Genomic DNA, 21,030 nt, shown 5'->3' with positions numbered 1-21,030 from the left:
CATCTCACCAAAGCCTCTCTCCTGGCATCATTAGGGACATGTGTGGATCATCAGTGAGCCGAATATTGGACTGAACAGAGGGCAAGGCCAGTGATTCACTTGTCCTCAACAGGATTGTTCTGTCTTCAATTTATTAGTTTGTTTTTTCCCAACAGCATTCAGAACTACAGAAGCCTTTCAGATGAGAGGTTAAATGTTTCAAGAAACACGAGAAAAGGTCCGGTTGCCTTCTACTTCAGCACTGGCAACGAGTCTGGCCTGAACTAACCTACCTTTTGTGGCTTATTACGAAATGAAACCATGATTTGTTTGTGGTTCAGTTATTGCAACATTGCCGAGATCAAACACACAAAGAGAAAGTTTCAAGTTGAGCAAGACCTGTGATGCATTCCAGACGGATTAGGTATTTTGTTTAAAACACTGGAAAGGTCAAATTAGCTTAACGAGAGGGTAGTTTAAATCCTTTTTAATTATTTTGCCGTGAAAAGGTCAGTGGACTGCAGAAACAAAGGAGGGCTGTGATGGGAAGCCACCGGATGCAGTTGCGTTATTTACAGTGTGACTTCCAGAGCAGAGCTGAGGTTTTCAAAATATGTTATGTTATCAGTAAGACGTTTTGCTTTGTCTGTTTTATTGTCAACCGTTTTGTTTATGGATTCCAACTTCCTCCACATGTGCCTGAGGAAGCGCTGCCATTGTTTGCACATATTAAACCATTTGAGTGCAAACTGTTTTATGTTTTACCACCTCTGCTAAAGTCTCACAGTGCATGTTCTCAACTGATAAGTGCAAGTGAAGCAGCTGACTGACTGTTTACCATCAGAGCTAATATTAGGGAGCTGAGATTTTGGCTCTTTTCTGTGACAAGGACAGAGAAACGGATGAAAATACGCTGCAGCCCCTCTCTGCCAGAGCAGCCAAAACCCACAGTATCTGCAACCAGAAGTCTCTTTCTAAGAATCCCAGTTCCTTGAATGCTCGATCCGGGGGGTGTTTCAGGGTCAAAAGTGGGATTTAAGTGAAACACACACTGATTTCTCACTAAATGTGACCAAAGGAGTCTCCCACGGATGCTTGGCTCTTGATGGGAAAGTAATGAAGCACTGTCTTGTTCTGTTAAGCTCCCAAAGCTCAACTGTTTGAGCACGACTTGATGCCAGGAGGCGTTCTTGTTGTCGACCTCTTCCACATCATAAACGGTAATCTTATTTCTATGACTTGCGATAAAGGAAAAAGGTTATTGTTTTTTTTTAACCTCTAATCATTTCTGTCTGTTCCTGAAGGTCGTTCTTCTTTCCGCTGTGGCCGGTAAAATAAAATAATCCATATACCTGCAACTGGTTCCCACACAGTAACACCTGGTGAACTCAGTTTCCTTTAAATACCTAAACACACTCCTCGCCATCATATTGACTGTAAACCACATTGTATAAGAGATCTGATGTTAAGCTCACGTGACCTCCGACCTGAAGCACACACAGGGGCTAAAATAAAAACAAACTTAATGTCATTACAAAAGACACATTTCTTTGGATTTCCATCAACCCACAGGAATAAAATCCCACAATTTGATGTATTTTGTGGATCTTAGAAACGTCCAACCTGACAGTGAGCTGAAATTAAATGACTCAGAGTGTCTGCTGCTGTGAATCTTATAGCTGGTCTTTTGACAATAATGTCACATGCCATCCATTGTTCCATGTGAATTTATCCAGCTGCTTGTAGTTGTAGGGAGGGCTTTTGAACCCATTGCATAACTCAAATAGAAGGAAGATGGGTGGCGGCAAACTGGGTCTGCATGTTTTAATGTACTGAGTTGTAGCCTGAAGCTCGGGGCCTGGAAGGATTTTAGCACAAGGATTGTTGGCTTAGGGTATTTCCAGAAGCACAAAAATAAGCACTTATCCAACAACTTTGCACCCTAAAGTGATTCTTTGCTGTGTCTTTACTGAATTTTAGTTTGCCTTAGAGTTTGCACTATCTGTGTATGCATGACTCTGCATATAGGTCTCCTCAAAACCTGAAAAACCCAAGATGTACTGTAGCTCTTAATTGTATCTTTAATTTTAACCATTAAATAGAGCTGGGGGGGGGGTTCCTCATTCATTATTGTATTCTGTATTCCTTCAACCTAGAAGTAAATCTGGACAAGTGTTTTAAATTAAATCTACTAGAGGCCCTCAATATAAACACATGTTATGTCTCTGCTTCTCCTTTTCTTCTTATTAGGTAACTGGGGAGGGATATGCTCCAAGTACACGGCGCTCCGTAACGGCGGCATGGCCACCCTGAACACAGGACTGATCACCATTCAGAACTACGGACAGTTCCTGCCTCCGCGACAGGTCCAGCTCACCTTTGCGCATGAACTGGGTCACAGCCTGGGCTCTCCGGTCAGTTCTGCCATCTCCCATTACACCCATCACCAGCCCAACACTCTGATATTTGGTTAATGAATCTGTTTGTTCACTGAGAATTTACCAACATGGATTATAACCAGGTGACTACACTCCATGCTTGATTTAATTTTAAAACTCTACCTGTTTTGCAACTTATTGCCTCGCTAGCCTCAGGTGTGTACACTGCGGCTGCACAATATCATTTATTATGCCATGAGAATATCAAGGTTATGTCCTTCTTTCCTCTCATTCTCATCTCAGTTTCCTAAACTCACCTTTCACATTTTGAGCCATGTCATCTGTGACCATTGTGAGCATTTGCTGCTGTTGTGTCCAGCCACGTAAAGCACAAGTTGATAACGCTTGGAATATGTTAGCCAGAAATAACGCCGCTAACGTGAAGATTGCACACATAATATCGCAGTGATGATGTACTTGCAATGTTTTGTGCAGCTGGTTTTATCTAAGTAAGTGAAGTGGTTTCATTTCTAAAAGCCTGATTTGTTTATCAGCACTTTAGGTTTATACCATAAACACTTTAAAACTTTAGCAAATACAAAACCAACTTACCTGTTTTAAATGTTATCCTAGACTTTTGTTACACATATAGTATGAAATGCATTTTTTTAAAATATTGTCACCTTCATGATTGACTTTCCTTAATCTGCAAATATTTGTTGCAAAAATAGTCAGTTTATTAATTGTTCTTAATCTTTTCTTAGTGATAGCATAAAAAGATTTATCCTAAAAAGTTTTTTTTAAATGCCTTCATTTAGTGTTTTCCATTGTTTTACTCATCCACTTTCATGGTTCATTATTCATAACTTTAACAGGGTTTTGTTTCTGCACACTTCACATGCCGTCTGTTTCTTTCTAGAGCTCTCCTTCCTCTCAGCCCAGATTTTGCATTATTAATGTGGCAACAATGCTCATTTAATATTAGATAAGATATAATTATGTGTCTCCCATGGGAGAAATATGTTTTAGGAGGATCTTTAATCTATCTGTAGAAAATCTGCAAGTGAAAAGAAAACCAATATTTATTTTTCATCCCTTTTCCATAACTTACAGTACCAAACATGCCTAAGTGGATCTGTGGTGAATGGGAGTAAAAACCCCACGACATAAAGCTCTTCCCTGAAGCTGTGGATTGTGTAATTAACACTCCTCAAAGTAAATGTTTCCATTAAACCTGCGTGCGTATTTGCAGAGCACTTGAACAAATTGTACCCGACCTGTTCACCGGAATAGACTTTAGAGACTTTGGCCTTTATTGATCGGATTGTCTGAAAGGGACACCAGATGAGCTTTGATGTCGCTTACATACACTGATTATTAAATCGCTTTAAGAGCCTGCTGTCATTTTCCTCATGCAGCACATTTACTCTTTGCTAAAGTAAAAGCTGGTTGCACATAAATGTTCTGCCTTACACACCATCAAGTCAGCAAACTTAATCTTTCCAAACACAGATAAAAATAGCATTCAGGAGATTTAAAAACACATTTGCCAGGAGGGAATCACTAGGATCCTGATAAAACATTTTAAATATATATATTTTAAATATATACTACTGCTACTATTACTTTTATATTTATTTATTTATTTATTTATTTATTTATTTATTTATTTATTTATTTATTTATTTATTTATTTATTGGTGGACCTCTGGTTTTAACTGTACCCAGAGAAACAGGAAGTGATAGATTGTAAATTAAAATTTCAGATCAATTTTTATTAACTCAAAGTGAAATACAGATAAAATATGCTACACTATATATTTTTAAAATGCTTATTTCCTGCAATGATTTTTTTCTTTCATTCTGAGTAAATAAACTGTCATACTTTACTGCTATCATCTTCAGACGAACTTGCAAATCGTTACTGTTATTTGCGGAGGGAACAGTATCCTCATTATGATTCATATATGTATTTTTATAGGTCTACGGGATTTTAAAAAAAAAAACTAATTTCTGCTTCAGTTCTCTATTTTTATACTTCAAAGCCCTATTCTTCAATAACTAATGTAATGGTTGATGTCAAAGGACAACTTGTGGGTCAAAGGTCATTAGGCTTCATTTTTGCACGGATCTGTTTTATTGTGACAAAAGAAACAAAAGAACTACAGAATCAAATATGAAACCACCAAAATGGGAAAAAAAGACAATCTGAAAACTTTTTACGTGTTCAAAAATTACATTTAATACGTTAAAATAATAGTTAATTTCCAAACATTTGACCATAAACTCTTTGGAGAAGAGAACAAACTGACATATAGAGTACGTCTATATTAGAAGTATGTCTAGTACAGACATAGATCTATGTGTATTAGATGTATGTTTTACATGTAATGCATTTAACTTTAGAGTCTGAATGTTATCTGTCATCTCTTGTGTTTTTCACTACTGTTAAACATTTGTATAAAAAGATGTACGGAAGCAGTAAAGACGTGTTAAAGCCAGACATACTGCAGAGGAAAGCTAATGGATTAGATATTTTTATTAGAATGTGGTATTTCTAACAGCTTAACATAATTTTCCCAAATCCATAAAAATGTTGCTTTCAATTATGTCTCACACTGAGCTAAATTTCTGTGAAAATATAAACTAGAACCACAAAGTGCAGTAAAAGTGTGATTTAGGTGCTTGTGTTGAACCACATAATGGGAAATAATTCAGAAACAGAAAGAAACAAGGCAAAGGAACTATTTTAAGGAAAAGGCACAAACATCTTTTGCGCCACACCACCCTCTTATTACCCAGAGATTTAGGCTCTGACTGGTGCAGAGGAGGTCATAAAAGTGCCATTTATAACATCCATCACAGTAATCAGAAGCAGATTCAACAAAAGCCACATAAAGACTTGTCCTCTCAGCATGTGTCCGTGTTTATTGGACGTCTTTATGAACCCGCCTAGGCTTGCTGCTCATCCTCAAGAGAGGATGAGATTTTTCCAAATGTTTCAAGAAAAAAAAAAAAGAAGAATCTTCTGTTCTGTCCTTGTTGTTCTGCATGGGGAACATCACATTCCCTCCTGTTTTCTGTTGAGAAAAGTTATATTTTCATGTGACTCTTAAATGCTCAGAATACGCTTCAAACTTCTGATAACCAAACAAGTAGTCCAGCTCTCACCACACACAGCTGCAAACATTTTTTTCTGACCTTACAACAATTTTGAGGTCAACAATACAGGGACTTCATTCCCCCATCTGCAATAAAAATGCAGAGCTGCATAGTTCCAGCTTCGGTTAGATGATTTGTTTTCGCCTGCTGTTTCTGACACGAGCCGATTAAAGAGAAATTTACAACAAAACAGAAAACAGGCTTTGTCGTTTTGCTTGTGTTTCAGCATGACGAGGGCTCGAACTGCGGCAACCTCGGCTCCTCCGGGGGGAAAGGTCGGTACCTGATGTTTCCACAGGCCACAGATGAGGTGCGAGAAAACAACGACAAGTTCTCAACCTGCAGCGTTAAACACATCAGCAACATCCTGCATCAGAAGAAAGACAACTGCTTCGTGGGTGAGACGCCGACGCGGTGTCAGGCGTGGTCACCATGCAGGCTTTAGATTTAATTTGAAGGTCATTTCTCTCCCTCAGTCAGCGATGAGCCCATCTGCGGCAACCGCATCGTGGAGAAAGAGGAGGAGTGTGATGTCGGTCACAATGACACAGACCTCTGTTGCTACAGTGCTAAAGAGGCCGTAGGAGTCCAGTGTCGACTCAAGCCTGGCAAAGTGTGCAGGTACTTGCTGCTTATCTGCCAGGTCAAATCCTCCGTCACCCTCTTTAAGTGTTATTTACACATCGATTAACCTTTAAATCCTATTGAAGTATCCTAAATTTAAATTTAAAGCGAAAATATGTGGAAATGTCCAAGACGGTGTGAAGATTTTTGTGACAATGTGAATGTGTGTGAAAAATTCTCGTTTCCCTCCGCCAGTCCGAGTCAGGGCCTGTGCTGCGGTCAGAACTGTGAGCTTAAGCCTTTGGGTCAGATGTGCAACGAGGAGACGGACTGTGTAAAGGAGAGCGTGTGCTCCGGCCTCTCCCCGCTCTGCCCCGAACCAGACCCCAAGGAGAACTTGACCGTCTGCAGCCAGGGCACGCGCGTTTGTCTGAACGGGGTGAGGCTCGGCCACACGTCGAACTGTGACTCAACACGCTTTTTCCTTTGCTCAACAAATCAGGCAGCATTTGGAAGTATGCAGCAATCTTGCAAAGCTGGTCTGCAAAGGCAAATGCTTAACCTTTGGAGCTGCAATAGTGAAAAAATAAAATAAAACACTGTCATGAGCACATGTTGATGCTTTCAGGCTCTTGAAGGTTACCCCATGTATGTTAGACTTTAATTTGAACTTACTTTATGTTTTGGATTCAGCTTGTGTCACTTCAGACATTTGGTATTAATTAGATCAGTGTTTCTCAACCTTTTTCAGGCCAGCACCCTCCCAGCCTTTATCCAGGTCCCTCCCCCCACACCAAAGAATTTGTAAGCTACTTTGCACTGACTATTATTTTATTATTAATATTACTATCACTATTGTAGATGTTTTGATTTTTATGCTTGTTTCTGTATTTATCATCAAAAATAATTTTCCAGAGAACAAAAAAGCCATGAGAATAGAAATTATTTTCGCAGCTGTCTACGAAAAATGCAATGAACATTCAAGTTAAAATCGGTAGGTCTAACAGGAGCCAATCAGACTGGAAAAAATATTCTTATTTTGTGCCATTTTCTAGTTGTTAAATATTCCACAAAATGACCAGATAAAAGATGTACAACATGCCAGTTTAAACTTTGAACTATTTGCAAAACTCTGCAACATTAAAACATGGATAGAACTGTAACTACATTAATCATAGCTCTTCTTCTCGTCAGTGTTTCTGTTGGTTTCTCGTGGTGCAGCTCTGTGCTGCCTTCAGGAGAATGGGACATCAGAGTATCATCCGTAAAATTTCACCCACATGGCACTTACTGTGCAAACCAGAGCTGTCATTGGAAAAACAAAAGTTCCAGGTCCTTTTAATGCCACACAAATATGAGACAGAAACATGGATTATATCTTTATATAGACCTGTCTATTGATTATAGATTAATAGTTTTACTGGACAGAAATTACAAAGAACAAATCTGGTTCTTAATCAAATCCTAATGAGTCAAATTGAAAGTGTCATGGAGTGTCATTTAGTTTCCTTTGATTATTATCCTCTCTTGGTTTATTGCTATGTCCACTTTAGTTTCTTTCCTGTTGCTAGATTTATTTTATCATTTATTGACGCTCACCATCATTAATCTTCACTCATCACCTGCTGCGCCGAATAATCATCATGTGTTTCACATCATGTGTTGATTTTTCACTGTTCAGCGTCGGATTCTCTGTTTTTATGCCATAATTCACATCTAGTTCGTCGCTCCGTTTTATGTCCCGCTTCTCCTGTTTCAGAGTTTTGCGCAATGTGCGCGTCTTTTTTTTTCTTTTTTTTTTTTTTAACCCCCTAAGGTGCAGGGCAGTCGGGAAACGTATCGATGTGGGAAAAGGCAGACTGACATAAACCTTTTAAAACAACAGAAACAATTTCGGTATTCTGATTATTGAAATTTAAAAGTGCTGTGTTGTTCTATCACCCTTGTTTCATACCGGACCTTACAGCACCGGTGTTAACGCTATAAAATGAACGCTCACTATCGTGGTATCACTATGGAGGGATTTCTTTATTTAAATGGGTTCATTTTTCAGAGGGATACAAAGTCAGGGTATCGTGATTTTAGTAATTACATGTTTATAAAAGTGATTTTCTGTTGTCCTTCCATGGAAGCAGGCAGCTTTCAATCGGAAATAAAACACTTTTTAATATAAGTTGCTGCTTTGACATGATCACAGAACTGCCAAAACATATGTACAAAAATACCAGACAAAGTGAATCACAGCAACGTCATCAGCCGGTGAGACGCTGAACTGATGCAGTGAAGCTACTAGTAGCAGGAGAGCGGAGCTGCGCCAAGAAGCTACAAACACTGAATAGAAGGAGAGCTGCAATCGATACAGTTGCAGCCAAGCATGTTTTAATGTTACACAATACAATTTTAACAAGTTGCTCAAAGTCTAAACTGGTATTGTTGTGCACCTTTTGTAAAAATTTCCGCCAGCGCCCCCTGCTGTCCTCTGAACACCCCCCGGGGGGCGGTACAGCCCACGTTGAGAACCGCTAAATTAGATGAAACAAAGCAGCTTTATTTGCAAACAGCCTCATTAAGCAGGAAATTACTGGGAAATTACCCAATCCGTCTTACCACACTTCCAATTCCCCAAACTTTTCTCCAGCATTCAATACACATTTTCTTTCTTGGGGAATTTGCTCCAGCTGTGATTGTTGCGCCATCCCTCTTCAAATTGTTCTAATCTTTCATGATCTGAGTCATAAAAAAATGCTTCAGGGAAACATAATTTACACAGAAATAAAGAAAAACAAAAGCAAGTTTTCAGGTGTTCATTTTTGTGTTTTAATAATTATTGTCTGTAATATTCATCTGGATGCGATACATTTTGGTTTATCAGCTAATTAGAACCAGATTAGAGACTGAGTCTGAAAGAAATAAACCAGGGAAAAAGATCAACATGGAAGATGAAACCAAAGCAAAAAATGAAACAGAGATGATCCAAACAAAAGCAGATAATTCATTTATATTCATAAAATAAAAACAATCATCAGCAAAGACAAAGAAATAAATAAAACACTTCAAATTCCACTGTTAAATATTCACGTTTTTAATTAATTATTTTTGATTCATTTAGTTTGTGTTTTCTACAATCATTGTGCCTTATGTGGATCTGATTTGACTATTTTGAGCCATTTTGGGACGTCTTCAGCATTTATTTTGAAAGGTTTGTTTGGCTGTTGTGGTTTATGTGAAAGCGGGAAGACCTGCGGCAAAGGTCATCGGAGTACTTGGACCCGCATTGAGCTCTGACGGCTCCACACATGGGTTGTGCTTTCCTCCTGCGCCACCGTCGCACCCATCCTTCAGCATTTTTATGTTTTCCTGTCTTGAATTTTTTGTGATCTCTTTTCCATGCTAAATTCAACACAGCTGGTTATAATTACAGGGGAAGTAAAAAAAATACATCAAAATTTGCAGAAGAAATCTTTCTTCAGAACCACCAATTAGAATAAAGTTCTCATTTCAAACATCATTTTACCTATTTTGCATTTTCAGTCAAACAAAAAAAAACATACTGTTAATCATAGATTTCTTTCTAAACTGCAGTGGTGTGTATAAAATCATTTTACAGCTCAGACTTAAGCAGCAGAAATTTTAAAAGAGTTTCCAAACAATTTGAAGGCTTCTCTTGGTATATTTGCAACTGGTGAATTCGTCAGCATGTACTGTCGGGAGTTAATCCTAAGCAGTCGCAAAGTTTGCTTTCCTTCCAGCCGGCTGCGTCACTGTGTATCTGATGTACGATCAGCAGAAAACATAAGACAAAAACAGCATCATGGTGGAGGGATTAACTGACAACATCTGGTTAAATTAACCAGATTCTTTGAAAGTGTTGATAAGTATTGAATATTTTCCACAATCTGTTCAATGCATGAACCCTAACGCCAAGAATGTGAAAATAATTTTTGACAGAAATGTTTGCGTGACGTCTGTTGAGACCCGATTCAGATCTCAACTATTTGTAAATAAGTCATTTATTTAGTTTGGTGCAACCTGAGCTTGAGGTACTGACCTACTCTTTCAATCGGCGTGAATGCATCTGAATAGAAAAACGGGACCGATCGTTTACCTACCGACCAGATCAGGCCTGAGTTGTGTGTTTCTCTCCGCAGGTCTGCGCTGAATCTGTGTGTGTGAAGCACGGCCTGCAGCAGTGTGACTGTCCTGGAGTCAGCATGAAGGAGAAATGCCACATGTGCTGCCAGCAGCCCGGTAAACACAGAACCTTGTGTCCTCCACCGCCGAGCAACATGTTTACGACTCTGTGTCCCAACAGCTCGGACTGTGTCAGTCCATCCAGATGTTACCGCCGTCTGACCTGATGTTTTCTGGGCAATCAACCAAGCTGTGTTCCTAATGCAGCTGTTTTTGTGTGGAGATTTGAAACCGTACAGACTGGATTTTAGATCTTAGATCTTGTTACAGCGTGTAATCCATGTCAGGACTGGCCTGCGTCGTGAAAATAACACAAACTAATTGTGTGTGTGTGTTTCAGGTAAGCCGATGACGTGCGCCAGCACCTCCTCCTCTGTGCTGTCCCGTCACTTCCAGACGAAGCTGTTGCCCCTGGTTGGCGGCGCGCCGTGCTCGGGGAACCAAGGATACTGCGACAGATTCCACGTGTGTCGCCTCCTGGATGCGGACGGCCCGATCGCCAGACTCAAGAACTCGTTCCTTCATTTGGATGATTTTGATGATGTGGGGGAGTGGATGAAGGTGATCTCTTATTTAGCGTTTTCTTTTTTTTTTTCAGGTGATAATGACACGAAGCATCTAAACAATAAGCAAAAAAGGTTGAAAACTGACTAGACGTCAGTATAATGGCTGAATGTTGTAGAAAGGTTTCAGTGAAAAACTAAATCTAACCAAGTATTTAGTTGTACAGTTTCTTGTGCACATATTTTAGTACACTTGAAATAAGACAAAACTAATTAGTCAGTAATTCTTGAATATTAATAAAAAGTAGTTATTCCACTGGCAGATGTTTTTACTTGTAACTTGGGAAACGTGTCTTGTTTTAAGTGGATAAAATCTGCCTGTATTTTAATCAATATTCAATAATTAACAAGCTCCTTTATCTTCTAGACAGAATCTGTTTTTTATGAGCAAATACACCTGCAGTATGCCATCACGTTTTTTTTTATTATTGATCAGCATTACGTCAATTTTGAGGTCATATTTTTGACTTTTTCACTGAAAAGTTGAGGAGTGGAGCAACTTTTTACTGAGCAAGTCTCTTTTTGCTGTTCTTGCGTTACGGATACTCCCAGATTTATGATGGACATCACAGATAGGATGATTGAAGTAAATGCACAATTTATTCACAGGGACTGCTTTACCACTTTTAATAATTTGGTGGAGCTGAATATCTAAGCTCTAGTTTTCCTGTACTGCCCTTAAAGGACAGATTGTCAGCATTTGTTCAGACGTTTACATGCTTTTGGTTTTGACAGGTCAGATTTAGAAGAAAATGAGCAAATGTTTGTTTATCGTTGCGTCCTGAGCCTGTTTATTTGTGTTGGTTCTGTTGCAGCTGTCATTGAGGTTTAGTTTTACGCTGCAGTGTTGCGAATCAGGAATGCTCATTTAGGCTTAAAGACACTGCAGGGTTTCTGGAAGCCATTTCACTGGAGACAGGGCCTGTCATTATCAGCTCTCAGTGTTGTTTTACCAAGACTGTTGTCGAAATAAATAACAAATGTGGATATGATAAAGAGTTTTTAATTAACATATAATTCCAACTGGTAAAATTAAGTGTTAAAGCGGCGGTTACATCATGCCTGTTTTTGTTTAGACCGACAGTTTATGACACAAAAGTTACATTTGGCAGATGTGTCATCCCATAAACATGTNTATATATATATATATATATATATATAGGCAAGACATAAAAGGAGGAAATGGGTGAAATTATATATAGCAAGAATAACTAGCCTCCGTGTTTAATAGTGACTCATCCTCTGCAAACACAAGTTGTTTGGAGTTAACAAAGTGTCCTTCTTGTACTTAAATATGTTTTCTTCTCTGCAGGCTCATTGGTGGGCCATCCTCATTGTTATCCTGGTTCTGTCTGGAGTGATGGGCTGCATAGTCTGCCTGTGCGGCAGTCCCCTGAACACTCGTGACCTGGACACGCCCACAACTCCTCCCACTTCAAGAAATGCATATGAACTACAATAGAAAAAAATATATTTATTACTCCTGTTTGCTGATGAGGGGGAAATTAAAGTATCTGAGCTGCTCTACAACGATGCATTTTGACAGCCTTGTGTTGTGTTGCAATCAGAGATCTGCAAATGGCCTCTGTGGGGGCCGAACACCTGCTCAGCTCCCCTCATGTCGGTTTGTCACCAGATATCTTTGTATGTCACAATGTTTCTGCCGTCGCTTATCCCTGGTGGGGTTGATTCTCAGTAAGGCTCCTGGGATACACGCGCTGTGGAAAATGTTTCCTCAAAGGCTGCCGCATACTGTGACTCTGAAGTCGCAATGTAAAGGCACCTGATTCTGCAAACACTACAGGATGTCAGGAATTTGTGTTTCTAATTGTGTACGAGGGAAACAGGTGGCTGAGCTGTCCCGTTTTATTCTGTGTTCTTGTGTGCATACAGATTTTTTTTTTCCACGTTTTTCTTCAAAAGTAATTGGGATTCCATGTGGAAGGACAGAGAGTAGCCCGGCTAAAACATAATTTTAGGTCATCATGACTACTTAAAAGAGGCTGCAAGTCTCCATGTTTCTGCTAACTCAAGCGTCTTCGTTTGAATCCTCTCAGTGTCACCTTGAGACAGTAGGGAGACAAAAAAAAAAGCGTGTGCGTCACAACAGTAAGAACATGAAGAAATAATGCATCCCAGTTTGGGTAATCTCAGGTTTTGTTGCTCTTTTACATCAGAAATGGCCATGTGAGTTTAACCTGTTCTTCTTGAATCAAAAACAGATTTGATTTTGGTAATAAAGTGGAACTATTACCAAAAATATATATATTTTTTATTTTTTGCAAGCATAAAGATAAACAAATTTCCCCATCACAATGTCAAACTGAAGTAGACAGCTTCACTTTGGCACATATTGTTTATTAAAGAATTTATACAGCACAGTGTTCGACTCCTTTACAAATATGTACAAAAATGATAGAAAAACATTCATCTAAAGACAAAAACATAAGACAAGGTTCTTAATGAAAACATTTTTGTTGTGGTATTTAGATAGATTTACAGTACATGAAGATATTCTCTGTTTGTGCAAATGTATAACATGTAATATAAAGTCACAATGATAACAGTACCGATCTCTGCAGAGCTGAGGATCACATTTAGTTGAATGAAAAGGAACCAAAGAACACAGAAAATACTCAAACTAGCATCACATGCTTATGAAATATATAGATATATATATTATCAGTTTGCCACATCTTTGAGTCACAACAGAGATATACAGTAGCAGCACAAACTACAACACAAAACAGCAGCTTTGGCTGCTTCAGTAAATGTCATAATTCGAAATGACGACTTTATTGCACACAGAGGCGGAAAAACTGAGAAAATATGTGGTGAGTGTTTACACTAAGGAGTGGTAAATGCTCGATTTGACCGACTGTGGGCAAAACAAATACAGGAAAAAAACATTTATTTTTATAAAGACCCTACAGAAAAAAAATAAATAAAAAAAAAATCAAACATGATTGTATTTCCCCTTTCCTTTAGAGGCAGGAGTCTGTTTTTTATGGTTTCTGCATCTATATATTTTATGACATTACTACCTGCAGATCCAACCTGGTAAATCCAGTCAGTTTTCCATTTGAAAACTTACAACCTTTACCCTCTTTACACCAAACAACCATGTTTTTCCATCCGTCTACGACCCATAAAAATAACCTCCAAGTGCTTGGAAATATAAACATACACAATGATTAGGTTTTATCAGCCACTGCGAGTCTTTCCCAATTGTTTTCTAAAACAAAGGTATCAGTCAGGCCTGAACAATAAAGAAATGTTTCTAATTAAAATTCTACCACTGCTGTGCATCAAGGTGAAAGAGTACCTTAAATAACTTACTTTATTTCATTTAAAAAAAGTTTTTTGCAAGATATTTTACAGCATTTACATGAATTAGTCGACATCTGTAGATATGTACAAGGATGTTTTTATGTCTGAGAGATACAAATATTGTATAAATTATGTCCTTATTGGTAAAATTTTAAACATATTTTCCTTACTGTCAGTCATTCTTCAGAGTCACTCTGCAGGATAAAAGAGCTCATGGTCACTGTTCAGCTTCACAGAAATATAGTGATAGAAAAAGCAAAGACTAACTCACCTCTTTGAAACTGGTTTACGTTTCGTTCTCCATTCATCTTTACATTTAACAAATGTGACCAAGTGTGAGCTGTGGGCATCAGGGTCTTTCAAACAGAAAACCATCCTGAAAAAGAAAGTTAGTTGATTTGATGTGACGCTTTATCAATCTTCATTCACGGGTTCCAAACTAAAGTAGATGCAAACACCAACTTTATGACAAAGCTGCTTTGATGTTGTGATCCATTTCTGTTCAGACGGTCACATTTCTGACTCCAACACAAAGCGCAACATGCCATTCTCTCGCGTTAAAAACTGAAATCAGCTACAGTAGCAAACCATCTACAACCTCCTCTGATACTTTGTATATAGCTGAATCAGTTGCATCCATTGTCCAGGAAAAACACTTGAAGTTTTACTGTCAAAAACTTAAAGTGCTTAAATGAGCATGTTTCTGATAAATATTATGTTACTGTTTTTTTTTTTCTAGTTAGTAAACGTTGCCTGGTGATTGAAGACAACGGGAAGCTAATCTTTCTGCTTGTCTGAAGTTGTTCTGAAATCCAACTTCCCAGATAAATTCAACCCAGCGTATGCTAAAAGCTAACGCTAATGGTTCTCTCTGGGTACTCCGGCTTCCTCGCACAGTCCAAAGATATACAAGTCGGGTCAAATGGTCTCTCCAAATTGCCCCTAAAGGTAATTGTGTGCTAGTATTGTAGTGTCCTGTTTGTGAATTGACTTGTGATTGGCTGGCGACCGGTTCTCCTATCACCAATCTTCTTTAAAATTAAATAAAATAAAGAAAAACTAATTTATCGATGAGCAAAATGAAGGCATAAATTATTGGTACGATATCGTAGAGAGAAAAATCAGCTACACATAGATTTCAACAATATTTTAGGAAAAGAACATTTCATTTTTGCGCCAACGGAGGAGGTTTCACTAATCTCAACTTACTTTTGTTGCGTCTCGCCACTTTTGATACGGATTTTGTGAACCTCCACACCTTCGGCGTTCCCAGACCACCAAGAGGACACCATCTTCAGCAGGTTGGACACCGACCAGCTGTTTGTCTCCATCCACTTAAACTTCAACATCAGCAGTTCGCCGATATCCGTCTCAGTGACCAGAAGAAACGAATGTGTCCTGTTTGTCTCAAGTCTTTCCTTCCTAAAAAAAAAAAACACACAAAGAAATACCACTGCTAATAAAATGTTTCCTTTGTCTCTCCGGCTTGAGAAACGGGCATCATAAAACATGATAGCGCTGACAAAGCAAAACCAATTGAGGTTAGGTTAATGTGTGTATGATTATGTTACCGTCTCAAGCTACTGTTTAGGTGTTGCAAAACTGCACATGATCTGCAAATCATGGTGCCATAAATCTCTTAGATGAAGCATTTAAAGTTGCTGACTCACAGCTTGAGCTCCAGGTTTTCAGCCTCTCCTTTGGTTCCGTACAGAGAGACGGTGAGAGACGGCTCCATCTCTGACATGTTCACCTTACTGGAGAAGTGGATTTTCAGCTGGTAATGGTAAACTATCAGGACAGCGAGAGAAGGTGGCATTTAGAAAGCTGAAAATGTGCATCGGATTAAATAGAGCTGCAAGTGATCAGAGTTTTGCAACCAAACAACTACTAATCTCTTTTCCAAACAAACATGACTTGCCTTGCTTGTGTAATAATATTAGCACATTTAACACAGTTCACACTTGCGCCGGTTCTACTGACCTCTGAAAGGCATGGAAGCTCGTGTCTTGGTGTACATCTGAACGCTGTGTGGCCTGCGGATCTGGCTTGTGCTGTAGCCGACAGTGTTGCAGCGGCCCTTGCGACAGCTCAGACACATGCCGCGGTCGAACATGTCGTTGCTGCCGCACTGGTAGGCCTTGGCAGGCTCCCGTTCGTTTAGCAGGGAGTCGATGAAAAGATGGACGGAGCGCTCGTGTTCGCACTTCACCGCATCATTGATGGCTGAGGAGCAAACGTGAATGAATAAAGGAACACATCTTAGCAGACGGAGAGATAAAACGACAAAGACAGTTTGCTTCATTGACAGACAATGGAAGGTAAAGAAAGCAGGCAAGAAAAAAAAAATGTCTGAAACGTGTGAAGTACACATGCATGTGTTTTGACCTAAAATTTCAACATGTTGGATTGATGCTCCACTGGAGGGTAAATCTTTACCCCAATTGTCTAGTTTTTCTTCCAGTGCAATACATTTAGCTCATTTAGCAAATTTCTCAAAACTCTGACTGTCTGTCTTCTCTGTCCACGCTGGAAAAAACTGGAGAAAAAAATGCATGTAGACAAAAAGTGTCCCCTGTCTGACTAATGAACTTTTTTAAAACATTTTTTTCTTTTATACCTTTAATGTCTGCATGTTGGCATCTCTTTCTTTTCTGATTCTTTTTGCTAATACTTTAGTTTCTCCTTTTCTGTCTTTATGTTGAAGTCCTGTAAACATTTTCAAATGACCTTGTGTATGAATGGTGTTACATAAAACTTATTTCTCTGACCTGTCCACTTCGTTCTTCGGTCTTCATTATGCTGTTTGTTCACTAACAAACTTGTGAGGCTTTCACAGCAGAACTTTAAATATAATAAGACTAATTTTAACACGTTGACTCTGATGTCTTCTAAAAATTTTCTTTTCATTTTGGGGCATCAGAACAAAGGGGCTGAATAGACACATCTTTCATATGTACATTTGTAAAAGTTTGAGTTGGTCTGTCTCGTAAAATTTCTCTATTAATGGCTGGTTAAAAAATGTTTAATATTGATATTTATTTGACAAGTTGACAAATAAATATCAACTTGTCTTACTGAGAACAAAATTGTTTTGAAGACAAGTGTTTTTATAAGCCCCCGATATCAAAATGTAAACAGAATCTTTACCAAATATCCCAAAGTTAGCGATTTTCTCCAAGGCGCCCCTCATGTTGCAGCCCGGCTGGAAGCTGCCCCCGTTGGGGTAGATGTCCACATGGCCGATGGGTTGCTGTATCCCGATGCTGAGACCCAGCGAACCCTGAGTGAAGGTGTGGAGGACGTCCACGAAATGGGCGTCATCTGGAGAGAGGCGCCGGTGGGCGTGTTCGCCCTCAAAGTCAGGTCCAGCTGGATCCAGGCCTTCAGAAAAAGAAAAAGCAATGCAATGAGTGGGATTAGCGATATTTCACTTTGCTCATCTTTTTTTTTTTGTAAAATAGTTGTTTACCAGTAATCCGTCCAACTTTGTTGCTGGCATGGCTGCCGGCAAATCCAGCCACATGAGCCCCAAGGCTGTAGCCGATCAGGTGGAGCTTGTCAAGAGGCATGTTTGTGGTATCCTTTAAAAATATAAATATTTAATAAAAACCTATGAGTCTGGAATGAATTACAAAAACATTTCAAAGGCTTAGGACTCAAGAAAATCACAATGAGGGCCATTATCTACAAATTTAAGCCACAAACTTGGAACAGTGGTCAATCTTCTCAGAAGTGGACAGCCAACTAAAACTACAAGAGGGAAGAGAGCATCAACAACTCATCTTCACAAAAAAAGAAGGAAAAAAACACAGAACAATGTCTAAAGTGTTACAGGCTTCCCTTGACTCAGTTAAGGTCAGTGTTTGTTATTCCACAAAAAGATGGACGAGCCAAATTACATCAAGGAGAGACCAAAAAAGACCTTAAAGATTCCCAAACACTTTGGGAAAATATTTTGTAGACTGAAAAGACACAGAGGAACTTTTTGGTATATGTGCATCCCATTACAATGGGAGCAAAACAAATACAGTTTATTAAATAAACGTCATAAACAGCTAAAGGAAATATATTTAAGATGGACCATGAATTCTGTTCTCCAGCAGCAAAAGGGTTTAATGTCTGGATATCAAACTGATTACTTAAAGCTCAAAATATGCAAGACAATTATCAGAGAAACACCAGCAACTCCACCTCTGAATGGTGCAAAAACAACAAACAAACAAAAAAAAAAAAAACAGGGCTTCAGAGTGGCCTACTTCAAGTTCAGACTTAAATCTTAGCATAAACTTGACGAGATTGTTCACACTTAAATCTCTTCGATGTGCCTCAGCAAAAGGAGACTGGCCTAAAATTCCTCAAGCATTAGTTTTTAGGTCACTTCTTTACATGGGACCAGGTCGCCAAAGATAGCTTTTATTTAATGGCTGAATTTTGGTGATTTCCATTTGATAGTAAAAACAATTTAATCATTTGAAACATTCCAGTCTAACAAAAATTGCAAAAAGAGAAGAAAACGGGAAAATACATTTTCCAAACATTTTTAAGCTGGTGAGGCATAACATCAAGATTACTGGACTACTTATTCAACATCTTTCTACTGACATGATATTTTCAAATGAATTACTCACAAAGCAAAACCATAAAAAAGGTGTAAAAGCATAAAGAGAGGACCACTCGCCTCGATCCAGTCAATGAAGCGTGCGATTTCTCTTCCCACTGCTTTGGTTTTCTGAACCGCGACCACATAGTGGTTCTGAGCCAAGCTCAGCCAGTCCACCACAACAACGTTGGCCGTCCGCTCTCTCTCAAACAGCGCAGACACCAACTTCGGCATCCAGCTTTCAAACATACCGCTCAGCTGGTGGCAGGACAGTTGAAATGTTTTGAAAAAAAAAAAAATGTAAAAACAAGTCTAAGTTTACTTAAAGCAGTAATTTCTAGCGTGCGTTTTAAAAGTTGCTGTACTCACCGTCCATCCGTGGATCACCAGGAAGGTTTTGGATGTGCTGTTGAAGCCGCAGGCTGCCAGGGTCTCTGGTTTTCCGGGGACAATGTAGCAGAGGTCGTCGTCAGGATGGGATGGGTTACGCAGGGAGAATTTTGCGACAGCCGAGTGATGTTCATCCTCGTCAAACAAATCCTTCACAGGGTCAAGTAAGTTGCCTGAATAAAAAGGTTAATAGGATTTACTTTCAACAAATCATAAGGGCAGAAAGCCTAACTAAATAACTAACTACAAAAAATATCCCAGAGTAAAGAGCTGCTAGATTAGATAAGATCAGAGCTGCAGGGTTACAGTGGTTCACCGGGCTTGGACAGACTTCCACATTCTCTCTGGGGTTTTTTTTTTCCCACCTTTGTTCCTGCCGTCTCAGACTACAATTACTTTTTGGGTCCCAGAGATAATTGCATGCTCATCTTACCCAACTGAGCTGATTTTCAGAGCAGCAACCTCAGACACTTATTAACCTACTTTAAGCTTTTTCCAGCTTACATCCTCAGAGATCTCTGCATTTTATTAGGATTTATGTAAGGGACTAACAAAATGGATCACATAATTGTGAAGCGAAATCAAACTACGGTTTCCTTTTTTGTTTATCAGTAGAAATCTGACTGTGTCGTGCATTTGTCTTGCCGCGACAGCAGATGCATGTCTTCTGGTCTGTTTCATCCAACTGTGAACATCTAGAGATTCAAACTGTTGCCTCTTCTTTGGGGGGCAAAATAGTTCATGGTCAAATGAACTATGCATACTAACAGATTAGTATGCATTAATCTAAATTAATCTAATTAATGAATCTGATTCCGTTGCTGCTCCTGGTGGGTATTTGGTGTCGTTGTCCTACAGGAAGGTAAACCTCAGACCCAGACTCAAGTCTTTTGCAGTTTTAATTTTGTTTTTTTTGGGGGGGGGTTTCCTAGGACTTTCCTGTGTTTATCCTAATCCATAATCAGCTCTGACCAGAAGTTGATCCTTCTTAAGAATTCCACAGCATGATGCTGCCACCACCATGTTTCACAGTGAGGATGGTGTCCACAGAGCGACTTGGACCAGCACAGCTTCTTGGATGTCAGCAAAACAAGTTTTTTTTTGTTGTTGTTGTTTTTATCTAACCTCTTGGAGCAAAATGACAAAGTTAATCAATTAGGTTATTTTAGCTAATTTACCTTTATTGGATGTTATTTTTCAGGATTAATGGAGCAAAGTGACCTGATCATAAGCACATCACACATTTCAGATTACTTGGAAGTATTCAGAATGATTTGCTTTGTTGCATTCTGCTACAAAGTACGCTTTGCGAGGCCCTCTGCACTGAAGTTATTAGGATGAAGATAATGATTTGCTTAGGCATGAAGAGCTAATTTAGATGCGGTTGAACTTTTCTGCACAATAAAGTAACACACAATCCTGCAGACATTTCATCATTACTTAATGAGTGAATGATTGTTGGGCTTTATTGCTCTGCAGACTTGTTAATATGCACCAGAGCAAAAGGAAAACTCACCAAATGCAGAATCAGTGAGCTCTTCTTCCAGGGAAGTCACTTTTTGCGCATCCGCATTCAACACCACGAAGCACAGAAACCAAAGTTGCCAGGCTCTCATCTCTTACAGCCACAGATCCTTTGAGAGAAAACCTCTAATTAACGTGAGTCCCACGCCGCGGCTGGTTGTACAGACTACAGTTTCCGCCTTGGTGGGCGTACAGCGCCGTTATCTGAGCCACATTGGACTGAATGCGTCTTAAATAGCGCCTGTGAACTTCTGCCTCGTCATTGGCTGCCGACCTCCGGGCGGAAGGTAAATGATTGGGCTGCGTCATGGGAAGAGTTAGCAAGCGTGGAAGAACCGTAGCTTCA

General features: G+C 39.2%; 2 protein-coding genes across 2 annotated transcripts in view; one reads left to right on the top strand and one right to left on the bottom strand.

Moving 5' to 3' along the window:
• LOC103156888 (disintegrin and metalloproteinase domain-containing protein 10) overlaps positions 1-13,778 on the top strand; it is a 30,545-nt gene extending 16,767 nt beyond the window's left edge. The window contains exons 9-15 of the mRNA XM_007579092.2: positions 2,230-2,393; positions 5,746-5,917; positions 5,996-6,140; positions 6,339-6,522; positions 10,232-10,331; positions 10,615-10,835; positions 12,150-13,778. Of these exons, the coding sequence (XP_007579154.1) occupies positions 2,230-2,393; positions 5,746-5,917; positions 5,996-6,140; positions 6,339-6,522; positions 10,232-10,331; positions 10,615-10,835; positions 12,150-12,299 (1,136 nt within the window). The 3' untranslated portion in view covers positions 12,300-13,778. The remainder of the gene's footprint in view (positions 1-2,229; positions 2,394-5,745; positions 5,918-5,995; positions 6,141-6,338; positions 6,523-10,231; positions 10,332-10,614; positions 10,836-12,149) is intronic.
• On the bottom strand, positions 13,180-20,885 carry lpl2a (lipoprotein lipase 2 a). Its single transcript, XM_007579090.2, has 10 exons — positions 20,677-20,885; positions 19,140-19,333; positions 18,849-19,028; positions 17,640-17,751; positions 17,318-17,551; positions 16,151-16,393; positions 15,838-15,958; positions 15,377-15,589; positions 14,439-14,543; positions 13,180-14,361 (listed from the first exon to the last, which is right to left on the bottom strand). Exons 1-10 carry the CDS (start codon positions 20,774-20,776, stop codon positions 14,340-14,342), a joined length of 1,524 nt encoding a protein of 507 aa, XP_007579152.1. The 5' UTR covers positions 20,777-20,885; the 3' UTR covers positions 13,180-14,339.
• Between the last annotated feature and the right edge of the window lie 145 nt (positions 20,886-21,030).

This window comes from Poecilia formosa, unplaced genomic scaffold (assembly GCF_000485575.1).
Source record: "Poecilia formosa unplaced genomic scaffold, Poecilia_formosa-5.1.2 Scaffold507, whole genome shotgun sequence".
Taxonomy (NCBI): domain Eukaryota; kingdom Metazoa; phylum Chordata; class Actinopteri; order Cyprinodontiformes; family Poeciliidae; genus Poecilia; species Poecilia formosa.
The sequence above is the reverse complement of the archived record's forward strand: the minus strand, read 5'-3'. Positions and strand labels throughout refer to the sequence as shown.